The sequence below is a fragment of the Orbicella franksi genome, chromosome 5 (genome assembly GCF_964199315.1).
Source record: "Orbicella franksi chromosome 5, jaOrbFran1.1, whole genome shotgun sequence".
NCBI lineage: Eukaryota > Metazoa > Cnidaria > Anthozoa > Scleractinia > Merulinidae > Orbicella > Orbicella franksi.
Window position 1 is genome coordinate 20,900,977 of NC_138149.1, and position 16,080 is coordinate 20,917,056.

The 16,080-nt window shown below is 43.0% G+C and overlaps 1 protein-coding gene across 1 annotated transcript in view; it reads right to left on the reverse strand.

The window, feature by feature from the left end:
* Positions 1–9,947: 9,947 nt before the first annotated feature.
* Positions 9,948–16,080, reverse strand: part of LOC145486697 (uncharacterized) — a 39,060-nt gene continuing 32,927 nt past the window's right edge. The window contains exons 2-5 of the mRNA XM_081465409.1: positions 13,803–13,892; positions 13,106–13,193; positions 12,087–12,111; positions 9,948–10,156 (exon numbers count right to left, since the gene is read on the reverse strand). Coding sequence (XP_081321535.1) covers positions 10,036–10,156; positions 12,087–12,111; positions 13,106–13,193; positions 13,803–13,892 — 324 coding nt within the window. The 3' untranslated portion in view covers positions 9,948–10,035. The remainder of the gene's footprint in view (positions 10,157–12,086; positions 12,112–13,105; positions 13,194–13,802; positions 13,893–16,080) is intronic.

Below are 16,080 nucleotides of genomic sequence, written 5' to 3' on the forward strand. Positions count from 1 at the left end.
ATAATACATAATATACCAAGAGGAGGCCTCCAATCATCATAAGGTGGTTTTCAGGAGGGTCCTCTGAGAAAATAAATGTTAAACCTTTAAAATACATTAAAATCTAAAATACAATAAAAAGGACAAAAAACCTATGCGGTTAGCTAACTAAGATTAAAAACTAAAACAAGAATTAAAATACTACTAACTAAGGTTAAAATGTTTCAATAAAAACTGTTTCAGTTTGTATTTAAAAATAGTTTTCGGCATCGGTTTCTTTAAAGCACTTGGTAGTGTGGCCCAGTCGTTAATAGCTTTATAATATGTTTTGCTTTTCCCCCATTCCGTTCTTGGCCTACTGACTTTGGTCATGTAGCCATTTCGGGTATTATAACCGTGTTGTTGGTTCATGGTGGATCTGAAAACACCGAAATGTTCGGGGATGCTACCTTTCATTGCATCTTGCACAGCACAACACCGATGACCGAACCGCCTCGCATGTAAAGGCACCCACCGCAACGACGTCAGAGCCTCTGCTGATGACATTTTCGAGTTAACAATCTTCTTCGCAAAGCGATTTTGAAAAGATTGTAATTGTTTCATCTGCGTTGTAAGACCAGGCTGGTCACCCCAGACAATATCTGCATAATCGTTGAGGTAGGACCCGCTATTGACAACGCGGACTCTGTTTCCTCGGCGGTCCGCACAATTTGTTTGGCTTCGCTGCTAAAACACACTGATACTGATAATTTGATGCTCACTGCAAGAACTGATGTTGATTACATCTATAATCCCTTTTCAGGTTCTTATAGCTCTCCGATACTATGCATCGGGGAGTTTCCAAAAAGTAATTGCCGACACAAATTATGGGAGTGTCAAAGGCAAGTTCGAGCAGATCCTTGTTGGCAGTCTCTCAATGCCTTACAAAAATGGCTGCAGAATGGATAGTGTTTCCAACCAGAAATACCGAGCTGAATGTAAGTACCTTTTGAAGCTAGACTTGAATACGAAATAGTCAAAGTATAAAAAGGTTTTCAAAATTTAACCAGATTTCTGTGCAACTGCTTTATCACAGAGCTTTCCAGTACATAAATTTCTCGGGTTCTAAACAAAATGAGTGAATACATAATATTTTCATTACAACACACTACGTGGGTGACTTTTTGGAATTTTGGAGGCAAAGGTGAGTTCTTTGGAGTGGCATTCTGAAGGCATAGGGAATGGTGGGCTTTGAATTTAGCAGGAATTCTAGAGGAAACAAACAGGAAGGATGTTGCTTGAAACTCAATGCATACAAATTTTGTTCTTGCTTGACAGGAAATAATGGCTGATTTCTTCAAATTTGCACGTATGCCAAGGGTGATAGGAGCAGTGGATGGTTCCTTGATCCCTATTAGGGCTCCGTACAATGATGAACACATGTATGTCTGCCATAAGGGCTTTCATGCCATCAATGCTATGACAGTGTGCAATGCACAACTTTCTTTCACTAACTATGTGTGCAGATGGCAGGGATCTGTTCAAGATTCAGCAGTATTCAATGGCAGCATGCTCCATGCACGCCTTGAACATGGCGGTGGAAGAAATGGCTGGCTGCTTATTGACCCCTTTCAGTCCCGATGGTGTCTCTGTCACGGTATGTCCAGCGTGACACATCATATACGGGCACGCGCGCCCAATGCATCATGTAATCTCTTGTCGGGCCAAGCACATGGCGATTAAAATAAGACTTTAAGCAAATCTATATTCGTGTCCATGTTCCATTCTACCGCATGGTGTCAGAAGTGGTGGCCTGAGAAGATACTGGATCCTCCAGGTGAAGCATTTCAAGCATTCGAACATAAATTCATTCAAGGGCAAGTTGTAGAGCACATCAATTACTTCGAGCATTCAAAAACAACATGGCCGATCGATTGAAACCACCAGCTATGGACTGGACCACTCCAGGAGACATTCACAAGCGTTTCAAACTCTTCCAACAGAAATGCGAACTTATCTTCGCGGTGCCGCTCGACAAAGTCGAAGAGGCGAAAAAGGTGAGACTGCTGCTTTTATGGATTAGCGACAAAGGCCTCGAAATCTACAACACGACCACATGGGCCAGCGAAGGCGACGACCTCAAGATCAGTCCAGTTATGGCGGCACTAGAGGCTTATACAAAGCCCCAAAGTAATCAAATCCTCGCTAGATACCAACTTCGATGCCTAAAGCAGGGAGATAGACCACTTGAGGAATTCGTAACCGAAGCGCGACTATAAATAGAAGATGGTGGATACGATCCCGCCGCTAAAGAAAATACCCTCAGGGATACGCTGGTATTTGGCGTGGCGTCCGATAAAGTACGCAAAGACGCGATAGCACTTGGTAACGGGCTAACCTTCAAGCAAGTCTACGACTTGGCGAAAGTCGAGGAAAGCACTAAAGCACAAATGAAGATAATTTCCAAAGGTGACGAGAAATCTGATCTTCACACAGTTCAAAGAGAATCTGCATATTCGACTAAAAAACACCCACCGGGACAAAGCTTCACACACCAAACGTCCTACGGCGACCAAAACCAAAGAGATCATACCGAAAGAAAACCTCGCCGACTTCAATTCAAGTCGAAAGGCTGCTTCAGATGTGGAAACACCCATGATAAATCAGCGAATTGTCCCGCCAAGAATGCAAAATGCAAGCACCGTGGCAAGACTGGCCATTACGCGAGAGTGTGCATGCAAAAACGCCTCCAAAAGGTTCACCAGATCGTGAGTAGCCCAGAGTACCAGGGCCAGGGCATCCACCTAGAGGATGAGTACCCCCTTGAGGATGATTATGAGTACACGCTCGAAGAAGAATCAGAAGAAGAAACAAGTGACACAGAACCCATTAATCTATTTCTTGGAACTCTCACTTCAACAAAGCACCAGCAAACCCAAGAAATTTCACTAAACGCCCTCGACAGCCACCCAGACAAAATCTTTGCCAAGGTCAAGATTAATGAAGTCCATGACATGAGCCTGAAAGTAGATACGGGAGCAGACGCCTGCGTCATCACCTCCGCAGACCTACAGCACTTCCCATTCCCGATTGCTATCCTTCCATGCAGCAATGTCCTTAGAGGATATGGAGGCTCTGAAATAGAAAACCTTGGCGTTGCCACTTTAAAGGTCTCCTTTAAGGACAAGTCAGCCAATATCAAATTCAACATCGTGGAAGCCACAGGAAGCCCATCTATACTGGGGTGCCGACAATGCCAAGATCTGGGAATAATATCAACAAATTTAGATGAAGTTAACACCATTCCCCCAACCAAGACAGAAGCTGAGGCACAACGTGGTCAGCTATCCAAGCCCACTGTTATGGAAGAATACCAAGATTGCTTCGACAAGCTAGGCTGTTTTCCGGGAGAAAAGTATCACATTCAGCTAATTGACCATCCTGTCCCAGTCATCCACCCGCCACGCACCGTTCCAGTGCACATACTTCCCTTATACAAGGAGGAACTTGATAAAATGATCGCGGACGATGTCATCACAGCCGTGACCGAGCCAACCGACTGGGTAAACTCAATCGTATGTAACATCAGAGAAACTCCTGAAGGCAAAAAGAAGATCAGACTGTGCCTTGATCCTAAGGACCTCAACAAGAGCATACGTCGAGAGCACTATTACACCCGTACCATCGATGAGCTCCTACCCCAGCTGCATGGAAAGAAATTCTTCTCTGTTGTTGACACTAAGAAAGGTTATTGGCACGTAGCCTTGGACCACGAGTCAAGCCTGCTGTGCACCTTTAATACTCCCTTCGGACGGTACCGTTTTAAACGATTACCCTTCGGGGTCAAACTCTCCCAAGACATCTTTCAACGCAAACTCGTTGAGGTTTACAGGGGCATCCCCAATGTAATGGGGATTGCTGATGACATCGTGGTATGTGGCTCAACCCAATCAGAGCACGACCAAGCCTTTTGTGAAATGCTCAAGGCCACTCGCAAGCACAATGTCAGCCTAAACTCCGAAAAGCTGCAGTTCAAGCAGGCACAAGTCGACTTCTACGGGCACGTTCTGACAGAGAATGGAATCCAACCAGCGAAGGAGAAACTTGAAGCAATCCACAACATGAAGAGCCCATCAAACATGGGGGAGCTTCAGACTATCCTGGGCATGGTAACTTACCTGAACCACTTCTCGACAAAGTTAGGGGACCTAACATCGCCACTAAGAGAGCTAACCAAGAAGAACGTCCATTTTAGCTGGGAGCCCCACCACCAGCAGGCACTCGATAGGATTAAGCAAGAACTCTGCGCGTCCAAACTCATTTCCTATTACGACCCAGATCCGAGCACACCCACGATCCTTCAGTGTGACGCAAGCAAAACAGGCATTGGGGCTTGGCTAAGACAGTCAGACTCTCAAGGGAATGAACACATTGTCGCCATGGCGTCCCGGTCACTCACCGACGCAGAGTCCAGATATTCTAATATTGAGCGCGAGTGTCTGGCAGTCACATATGGCCTGGAGAAGTTCGAGTACTACCTGCTCGGTCGAAAGGTGACAGTTGAAACCGATCACTCCCCCTTGGAACAAATTTTCAAGAAAAACATCAATGAGGCTCCAGGCCGGCTGCAGAGGCTACTTCTTAGATGCCTGCCATTTGATATCAATGTCTAGTACAAGCCGGGCAGATCCATCCCAGTTGCCGACGCCCTGTCACGAGTGTGTTACACGAGAGCAACACATGGCACTGAGACTACGACTAAGGACACCGCATCACAGCGTAACATCCACTTCATATCCACCCCCATTGACCTAACAGCAGTAAAGTCCTCTACAGTGCAAGATCCTGCCATGAATCTACTGAAGAATTTCATCTACAATGGCTGGCCTCCCTACAGAAAACAATGCCCGCAAGAACTATGGGAGTTTTGGAACTTCCGATGCGACCTCGCTTTAGAGGACGGTCTAGTACTAAAAGGTAGCAGGATCGTCGTACCAGCCTCCATGAGAAACCAAGTTCTCCAAGCGATCCACCTGGGACATCAAGGAGAGAACAAATGCATCCTCCGAGCTAGAGAATCAGTGTTCTGGCCCGGTATCTCCGCTGACATCAGGCAGATGGTAAAGGACCGCGACCTGTGTAACAAACACAAGCCAGCTCAACCCAGACTACCCATTTTGCAGCCAGACCTTCCAACCCGACCATGGGAGAAGCTCGACACGGACATCTTTGAATTTAACAAGGAGAAGTACCTTATGGTCGTCGATTACTACTCAAGATTCCCTGTGATAAGACTCCTCAACGACATGACCAGCCACACCGTGTGCAACCACTTCACAAGCATCCTTGCAGAATATGGCCTACCAGCCACTATCATTGCCGACTTCGGATCTCAGTTCATCAGCGAAAGATTCAAAACCAAATGCGAACAAAGTGGCATCACACTACACTGTAGTTCCCCATACCACCACCAAGCCAACAGCCTGGCAGAGAGGGCAATTGGAACCTGCAAGTCACTGTTAAGAAAAGCACTAGAGGAGAAGGAATGCCCTTACACAGCCTTATGGATGTATCGCACGACTCCCCTTAGTGACCAGATGCCATCACCCCACGAGTTGCTGTTTGGACGTAAACCCCAAACGACACTCCCAAGCAGCAGAAGCGCACTGAAGTCCAAACACCCGAATGATGACCACCATGAAGCTAACCAGAAATGCCAAGAGAGGCAAGCAGTATTCTATGACATTAAGGCTGGTAGCGACAAGAAGGCCCTTAACAACCGAGAACCAGTGTTCGTCTGGAACACCTCGAAGAATACCTGGCAACCAGGAACTGTGCTAAATAGGCCACAGCCAATGGAGCGCCCCCGAACCTACACGGTGGACATTCAAGGCAAGATCTACCAGAGAACAAGGGAGCACCTGAGACCAAGGAGCCAGAGTGAAATACCCCCCTCAGCTGGCAGTAACACTCCACCTATCGGTACAGTGACTCCAGTAGACGACCCCAAAGACGCACACATACCCAAGGCGACCAGACCACCCCCGTTGTCAGAAGCCCGTCCTCAAGACAATACACCGACACCAGATCAGTCACTATCTCTCCAACTACCGTGCAGCAAGAGGCAAATTGATCTTGAGCCAGCTGGTGCTGTTGTAACCAGTGAAGGAACCTGTTATCACACAAAGAGCCAAGTTACAAGGACTGGACGCATCACCCGCGTCCCAACCAAGTTCAAAGATTAAATAGGGACAGACAAAAACTCTTTTATTGACATTGGGTTCCTATTTACACCCATGAAACTGTTCTTAGTTCCTGTTGTCGTTTGATAGACGTTTGATTACTTTGATTAGCATTGATTATCATGTCCCCTTTTATCGATTTATCCGCATGTAACCAGGACCTCTTTTCAGAAAGAGGGGGATGTCACGGTATGTCCAGCGTGACACATCATATACGGGCATGCGCGCCCAATGCATCATGTAATCTCTTGTCGGGCCAAGCACATGGCGATTAAAATAAGACTTTAAGCAAATCTATATTCGTGTCCATGTTCCATTCTACCGCAGTCTCCACCGCGCCTCAAAGGAGATATCAAAAGGCTCACACAAAAACTAGGAACACCATCGAGAGGGCCTTTGGCCTATGGAAGTCCAGATTTCGATGCCTCGATGTATCTGGTGGGGCATTGAAATTTAATCCCAATCGTTGTTGCACTATCATTGCAGCAACTGGTGTGCTGCACAATATGTGCATATATGACAAGACAGCACACCCTGATTATGTAGAGCAACCCCCTCGTGAACCAGACTTGGTGATTGAGGTATCAGCTCACCTTCATAATAATGCTGGTGTATTGGTGAGAGATCGCCTTATAAATAATGTGTTTACTTAACTTTACTTTGCCAAACATTTTCAGTTGGAAGGTGTAAAAGCAAGAACATCCAAGTTACTTTTTGCACCAGGATAGATTTCTGCAAATTGTTGCTAGATTATAGTTCATACGGTCAATATATATATCAAATTTAACTCTCTAAACGAAAGGCGAAGAAACAAAATAACAACAATAAAGTCTGGGGTAAACGGGAAAGGGCTCGGAAGTGATTCCTTCCATTTAATAGAAATTTTCCAAACTGGAAAAGGTAAATGTACAAGGAATATAACAACAAATAATTAGGGAGGGGAAGGGGGGGGGGGGAGCGAAGCTACGTTGTGCACAAGCACATGGCGAATGAAGTACGTAGAGCGCATGTCAGATAAAACTAGTACCAGTCCTCTCCCCCTTCCTCCAGAGTTAAATACAAATAAATGTTATTATTTTAGACTTAACTCTCTAAACGAAAGGCGAAGAAACAAAATAACAACAATAAAGTCTGGGGTAAACGGGAAAGGGCTCGGAAGTGATCCCTTCCATTTAATAGAAATTTTCCCTAGGGAGGAACGACCTCACCCCAGACGAAAAACAGAGCAAGGAAGAAAATCTAAACAAACGAAGCCAGCTGACTAACAGCTTGCATTCTGTCTTTAACTGGGATGTGAATATAAGATCTATAAGCATCTGACTGCCAGTCTCCTAAGCGTTTGATAAGTTCTGCTGGGATTTGAGCTTGAAAGGCCAGAGTGGCCCCGCCTGATCGAAAACTATGTCCGCTAAATTTAGATGGATCCAAGTTCATCGTGGTTGCCAATAATTTAAGTAGGGAGTTAAACTTTCCATACGTCAGAGGGACCAGACCTCCCTTGGTTGAAGCTGGGATGACAAAGGCTGGGCCTGATAAGGAGGCTGGTACTAAGCTGAAAGCATGCATGAGAGCTGTATAAGGGCAGAGTGGGTGCTGGGCAATGCGTGGTAAAGTTATAGTCAGTATGCGCTGACTAAATTGGATTGTTTTTGACCATCTGTTGACAATGATGGCCCAGTCTGTAAAGAAGAAGATGTCCCCTCGACGCAGATGCTTTGATGGGTTGAAATGTGTTAATCCTCTGCATAGCAAGTTAGCTTTATGTAGGAGGCCGAAGAAAGCTACCAGACAGACTGCCCAAAATGTTGCATGCAAAGGATCATCTAAGTTTAAGTGATTCTTGAAGGCTAACAGGATCTGAGACGTAATTGGCTTCTTTTGGGATACTAATAAACCTTTTATACGTTTAATTCCCCGAAGTATAGTTGCCAGCTGAAAATTGTTTTTGGTTGGGTCTGCAAGTCCATGTTCAAGATGAAGGATGCGAACTGCATTCAAATAGACTGGGATGGAGGATGCTGAAAGTGATCTTGCTAGGAAGGCTGTGTAGCGGTTAAGGGTTGATACTGATGCTGGGATAGGCTGGTAACCGTAGTATACACAAAAGGAGAGGTATGAGCGCATTTGACTCGTATAGGTGGACTTGGTAGTAGGGGCACATGCTTGACGCCGGAAATTGATGACTTCGCGGTCAAGTTGCTGCTGATCCTTTGTATCTAAGGAGTGCAAGAGACAATGAAGACATGTGAGATTCTAAATCATATGATACAGGGGATTCGGAGAGCCATGCCTGGAATGTTGGCCAGTAGTGTACATTGTCAAGGCGTGAAACACTATCTGCTAGGCTATTGGTTGTTCTTGGAATGTGTTTGACTAACAGGCTGAAATTGTAATACTCCTTAAGCCAAAACAGCGAACGAATCCAGTCCATTATTACTGGGCAACAGGTTGAACCTTTGTTTAAGATAGCTGCAGCCACCTGGCTGTCCGACTTGACGACCACTTGATAACCTGACCAAAAGGGTGCCCAACGATGGGCTGCCAAAATGATTGTGAATGTCTCCTTGTAATTGATGTGCAGAGAGCGGAGAGCTGGATAGTCTAAGGCCCAGTTAACATAGAGCCAGTCAGTTTCCCATACGCACCCCCCACCAGACAGGGAAGCATCCGTAAGCACTGCTGTAGGGAGTTCTGGGGTTGCTGAGGGGAACAATGTTTTACAGTTGTGTGCAGGTAAGAGGGAGGTCCACCACAGGAGGTCAGCTTTGGCGCATAGGTTTAAATAAACACGGTGGTGCGGGCGTTTGCCAAGGTCATAAGACGCCTGAGAAACGTGCGGCCCCCTCGAACAACACGTGCTGCCCAATTGAGCTTGCCAATGAGTCGTTGGAGGTGAAGCTTGGAGCATTTACGTTTTGAACTGGTTTCCTTGAGAACGAATAACAACTCAGATACACGATCCTCTGGGAGGCGGAGTTCACACTTGACAGTGTCAATTTCAACTCCCAGAAAAACCAGACATTGGGCTGGGAAGACAACTTTTGTCCAGTTGACAGTGAAGCCAAGAGACTCTAGTAAGTTTAGTAGAATGTCAAAAGCTGCTTTGCACTGAAGCTGAGTTGGTTCAATGATGAGGAAGTCGTCCAGGTACGCCAACACAGTATACCCTCTTCGGGCCATCATTCGACAGACTGATTGTGTAAGGCGATGAAAAATCATTGGAGAGGCCCTGGCTCCAAACGGGAGTCGCTTATCATAGAGGTAGGTAGAATGTTTAGAGTCCTTGAAACACCAAGACATCCTTGTAACTCGCCAGCTGTCGGGGTGAGTAACAACACTTCTGTAAGCGTGTTTTAAGTCAACTTTTGCCAACCAACAACCTGGTTGACAGAGGTTTGCTGCATCATCAACAGTAACATACTTGTAATGTTCTAAATCCATGTATGAGTTGGCATTTGCCATTAACGGTCGGCTGCAATCCATGATCATCCGTAATTCATTCGAGTCCTTTTTAGGTACACCCCCAAGTGCATTAACGATTATGGGCATGTGGGACTTGTCTGCTACAGCAAAATGGTCTTCTTGAAGACCCTTAACCGGTTGCGCTTCAATTTGATCTTTAGCTCCAGGTCGTAGAGCAGATTTATTGTTGTGTGTAAAGTCATGTGACACCGTTGAATCAGGAGGGAGTAGCTGAAATCCATTTTTAACACCATCGAGAATAAATTTCATGTCCGGGTCATTTGATAGTTCTGCTGTCCAGGTCCCAAAAATTAAGTCTGTGGAGACCTTGGCTGCTTGGGGCTGCTGCATAGATTCCAAAAAGGCCCCTGCTTTAATAGGTAAACTTTCCCCACACTCTGCGGGACAGCATGTCATTAAGGCGGGATCGGTCCCTGCATGTAACAATGTGGTCGAGATATCTCCTGCTAGTTCTGCCGTTAAAGTACAATTTGGAGAGATCTCTGCAGTTGAGTGTGGGTTCAGTATTGGGGGTCTTGAGCAGTGGCAGACTGGTGTTGCCATTGTGGGTGGGTTCCCATACATTGTGGTTTGATGCAAACATGATCATATCTACAGGAGCCAAAGCGGCAACCTTCACGCCGTTGGAATTCAAAGCAAACCTGCTTCCCTGTTGCTTGGTTTATGACTGGGCGGGACGCTTTGCGAAGAGGTGGGCGTGTGGATGTGCGAGTCGATGGATCTGGTCTGTGAAGCGTTTGATGGGATATGAATTGGCTGTCAGATCCCCATTTACAGCTTGTGGCAAATTGCATTTTGCGGTACAAATCATCATACTGCATCACTTTTGGCAAAGGGTAACACTTCGCTAGTTCAGAAATTTTTGAACTGTACACAATATAATCGAGAATTTCCTGGGTGGACGAAAGAAGCCCATTTTTCATGAGAGTATGCATAATGCGAAAGTTAGCCGCTGACCACTGTGGGAATGAAATTTTGTCAAGGGATAGCTTCTTTTCTTGAGAGGATTTTAACACAATTCTAGCATCACCAGAGGTTCCAAGCACGGTCTCCTTATCCTCCTGCAGAACGATGGGGAGCGAACTAATGAAATCAGGTATAAGTAAAGGACTTTTACCTCTTGAAATAGTGGGCTCTAACAGCTGTTGAGCTGGATCCTGCTCCTCTTCAGTTAAACCCAGTAAAACTGGATCTCCCAAAGAGTCCATGAGAGATTTAAGCTCCGATTGAACGGTAGGATCTTGCTGAAGGCTTTTTAAGGTTGGTTTTGCGATAGGATTATCATTAGGCGTTGTTGTGATCGTCATCGCCATCTTGGGGGCACTGGGCTGCGCTGAATCTTGCTGCAGCTTCAACAGCTCGAGTTTGGTACGAGTGAGGTCCAATTCTAGCTTCAAGTTCTGGTTTCGAAGATCTTCTACCGCTCTCTCTTGCTCTACAGTGGACTGCTCTGCTTTAAATTTTGTTGGAGAGAGGTCTTTGATCATGGACTCGACCTGACTCAGTTCACGTTCAACTGCTTCGCTCATCTGTTGCGGTGTTGATTCTGCTATGAAGCCGTCGATGTCGAAATCTTTCAGTTTAAGCGGAGGTTTTGTTCTCCTGCTGCTCTTTCTAGAAGCCATAGTGTAAACATCGAAATACGTATTGTAAAGAAGAACTCTGGAAAGAAACTTGCGTTGAGCGAAGCTACGTTGTGCACAAGCACATGGCGAATGAAGTACGTAGAGCGCATGTCAGAGAAAACTAGTACCAGTCCTCTCCCCCTTCCTCCAGAGTTAAATACAAATAAATGTTATTATTTTAGACCCTAATAACTGTATGCTAGGAAATTGCTTAAATGTGATTGGTCCTCAGTCCACTTCTCCCCTCTCCTCGCCCCTTTGGTAACTATGGACTTTTGATGTTCTTAGCTGAAGCCTTTCAACAAGTTATTAGAGGTACACGTACAATGAACTTTGTTTACTGATTACTCATGAAGTATTGAGTTATGTTTACTTTTTGGATTGGAATATGGGTTAATGTTGAGTAAATAACACAAACATAATGTTGTAAACAAGACAAACATAATGTTATTTGCTTCATGCAAAGTTTAACTGAATATTCTCAGGGTTATGATAACCAAAAAACAGAATTCTGTTCATGCAAATGACACGACAACATACTCGATCATTATTTTGTTGAACTAATTGTCTATTATTTCAGTCACGTTGGAAATTTTCCTGAGCAAATTACCTTAGAACTGAAGCATATTAATTATCGTCAACGTATCTTCAAGACATGAATTCTTCCTCTCCCATAGGGAGATTACTTGGTTGTATTAGTAGTAGAGGTAATATGGTTTTTGTGGATTTGATGTATAGTCATTTTGAACTTTTGGGAGGCTTTAATTTTTGGCAGATTTATTTGTCCACAACTGGAGTTTGCACTGCAACCCAAATGGTAAAAGAAAAGTGTTAGTGTTGGTAATGTCTTTGTGTCATTCTAATGTAGTAGACACCCAAACATAACTAGGTTATGAATTAATAGTTCCACTGTAGGATGACTGGGGAATAAATTGATATAAAACATGTCAGGCAAGGGAAGTACCCATTTTGGCTGTCAGCTTCCATTATAAGGATTGTCAAATTATGATGGAACATGTTGTGCTTTATGTTGATTTTCCTTGTTGCATATTTTGATAAATGAATACGAGACAAAGGAAAATAAAATCAAAAAGGGAAATTTTGTAACACAATGTGTAAATTTGTATTGTTGTAAAATTCTATTTTGAAGTTATCTGGCCCAGTGGTATTCAAAGTCACATGTCCAATGAACTTCTCAGAATTCCAGTGTAGGCATAGAAGTCTGTATACTATTTAACAATTAGATTATGAGCTCGAGATTTCTATGAGGGATAGTTGGTGAGGCCGAAGGCCGAATCAAATATCAACGCATAGAAATCGAGAGCGAATAATCTAATTGTTTTAGTAGAATTCTGACTGAAATTAACGCAAATAACGGTTTCCAATTATTTTTCTCCACATTATTGAACTTCAGGCTTTCACAAAATCGTCCTTGGTAATTTTGCAGTTGTTTACGCCCGCGCACCCGATTTTTCAATAATTTCAAGTTTTTAAAGTCAAGAAACCATCAATTTCCTTTTTTCAGTCGTCTCAGGAATTTAATTGTCTATTTACATCTAAACTTTCTTCCAAAACGTCGGAAAAACGATAACAAAGTTGCATTTTGTGGACGATCGACAGCTACTGCACTCTAATGGCTGATAGTATACGAGTAACTTAGCCAATCAGATTGCAGCATTTGAATTAGTATACTAGTAGAATTCTACTAATCAAAGCTAGAATTGGTTTTGAGAGGGCTGCCGTAAAGGTCAGTGTTTTGTTTTTTCAAAATGAATATTTCAGCCACAGGAAACACACGTTCCCTCTTCTGATCTTTAAGGAGGTCAATTTCCAATCGCCCCTTCCTCGTCTTCAGTTTGTAGTATGTGGTAACTGTTTCAAAGTACTAAAAGAAAAATGGTCGTTGTCTTCCTTAGAATTCAATGAATTATACATCATGATATCCAACTGTTCACTACCTCCTGGGGGATATTGAAGGCACGTTGCTTTTGGTGGACTGTTAAGCCGCCAACCAATGAAAATGATATTATTCTAACAATATTCTAATAGCTACATGTATGTAGAAGTAGTATTATAGATAAGGTTCCCATATACAGTAGGGTTACTTAGTTCTGCCAACAAAAAATGTCATCTCATCTCTTTACGTTAAGTCCTACGTCAATTCCTGAAACACTGGCAGCTAGAAACTATGTACTGTAGCATCGACTCCTTAAGTACATAAACTAAATATAAAATTATTAGTTACATTTATATTGGAGACACTCAGGGGTTATGGACTTAACAAGAGAAAAGTTTGAATAAAATTTAACTGCAGTGTATATAAAATTGTGAACTGTGCACATGTTGCTATTTAGTTACCTAGCATGTCTAATAAGTCACTTCAGTTCCATTTATTTGTTTGGGCTTTTTTGTTAATTTGCAGACAGTAATAATAATATGGCCCGATGATTCAATAATTTTGAAAATATAAATTGTATGGTTAGAAGTATCTTACTTCGAGCTGGGCTTGTGCGAGTGTTTTTGGTGCAGGCCTTTTCCTTGTTTGGCCCAGCTGATGGTCTACCTGTGCACTGTTTTCAGAACCCTACAAGATTGAATCAAATTAGCTCTATTAGTGGTACAGTGTTTTTAGATTCCTGCAAGGTTGAATCATATTAGCTCTATTAGGAGCTGTTGTTGTCATAGACTTCATTACAATGATCATCAACACAAGTTATGACTGTCATCCAGTACAGTTGGTTAATCCTGGATGACCATAGGTAATACTGTAATTACACTTGCCAGTGTCACTGCTTCTACACTAGCATCCTCCTCCTTTGCCCCTTCCCCCTTCCTTGAGTAATGAATGGTTTTGGAATGATTTTGATGGTAGTACAAAAATTTTTGTATGGTATGCTCATGTGAGCAATTTGGCTGCCAAGTGTTGTTTAAATACAATCAGAGACATATTACCTTGATTGTAACATCAGCAGTGCATATATTCTCAGCTGCCAGACTGACGTCTGTAAAAAGTCATGATAAATAACAAATGTCATAATAATTATTGGAACATTCTCACAATCAACAGATATTTTAAAGCATCTGTTGTGGTATCTAATTCTGTCTTTGGGTAAAATGTTTTGAAACAGTTTAATTTTTATTTCTCACTTCAGATTATGAGTACATAGCAATCAAAAATCCCAGTGCTTTGAAAAAACGTACACCAAAAATAAGTGTGAAACACAACATATACATCATGAAGAAGATGAGGCTGAGAATTTAACTTCACGTTCTATCATATTTCAATATTTGAAGTATGGTACAAATTTAATGTCATACAGAGACAAAATACATGTTTTAAATTGTAGTGTTCAACCTAGGTTTTAGATCTTCCTTGTTTTGACAGTTGTCCATTGTCAGACAAACAACTTGGCAATTAACAATAATAAATTAGTGTACCTGTATATCAGCTTCCATGCTACCCTCAGTTCTGTTTCCTTTGCTTGTCTACCTTTTATTTGGAGCAAAGTAAAGCAAATAAAGTGAACAAATAAGGGAAACAAATGGTATTCTATAGGGTCACACAGCATTGTGCAGTTGCAAAAAAAATAAATATTTTGATACCTCTACACTCTTATTTACTGGTATTGTCAGAGCAGGAAAAAAAAATTGGAAATCCAGTTAGCCAGTACATTTTAGGCACACAATGTTCATGCCTTATAACAGGGTTCAGAACCTCTTTCAGAAACAAATTTCCAGGACTTTTCCAGGAGTCAGAGTGATTTTTCCAGGACTCTAAAATTCACATTAACCCTTTCACTACCAAGATCTCATTGTTAATTCTCCTTACTGTCTGCCATACATTTCATTTTATTACTTGAGTTTAACAGATTTCCAGAACTTTCCAAGACCAGTAGCCTTTTCCAGGACTTTCCAGTCCTGGAAAATGCCACAATAAAATCCAGGACTTTCCAGATTTTTAGGACCTGTATGAACCCTGATATCAAATACATGCAATTTTGAACTCAGCTGTTCAGCCTTCTGTTTGTTTGATTCACGTCGCTCCTCTGGCTCTTTACTTGAATTGGCAATGACAAAAAGAAATGCAGAATGTTTACGTTTTTCGTTCTAATTTTGAATCTCCCACATGCAGACTTCTGCTGTAAGCAACACCCAATATGGCCACCAGTATGGCAATCAGAGGACAAACGCGAGCAAAGTATGCTTAGATTTTTTATCACATACGGGGCAAAATTAATGAATGCTGATTGGCTGAGACAGAGGGCATTTTTTTCTTAATCACGAGGGCACTTTTGGTACTCAAGTGGGCATGATTGCTTGATGCTGATTGGCTGAGCACACGTGCATTAAGCTGGTTTCCCACTTCAAACGGATCATTTCATCTTAACATGAAAGAAGATTGACATGCAGCAAAGCGCAGTTTTTTTGCACCCTCGATTTGTAGCGAAAGAATGCCATTTTTCTTAGCGGGATTTTTAAAGAAAAACGATATCCGAGGTTGATCTAATGTTTTTAGGATAGGGTTGCACCGAAGCGGCCGGGCGAATTTTGAAGTTTTCTCTGAGTTAACACGTAAGTCGCTTTGTGGAGGTTGCTGTAAGTTGTAAACAAATTAAGTTTTCTGTCGATTTTCGTCGTCAACTTGAGCTTATAACCTCACGTCCAAAAATAAGCTTAACCAAAACCGTATTTGCAAATCCGACCGGGCGAGTTTTGAAGTTTTCTCTGAGTTAGTTGCACAGCCGCTTCGTAGAGTGCTAAAATTTCTTCTT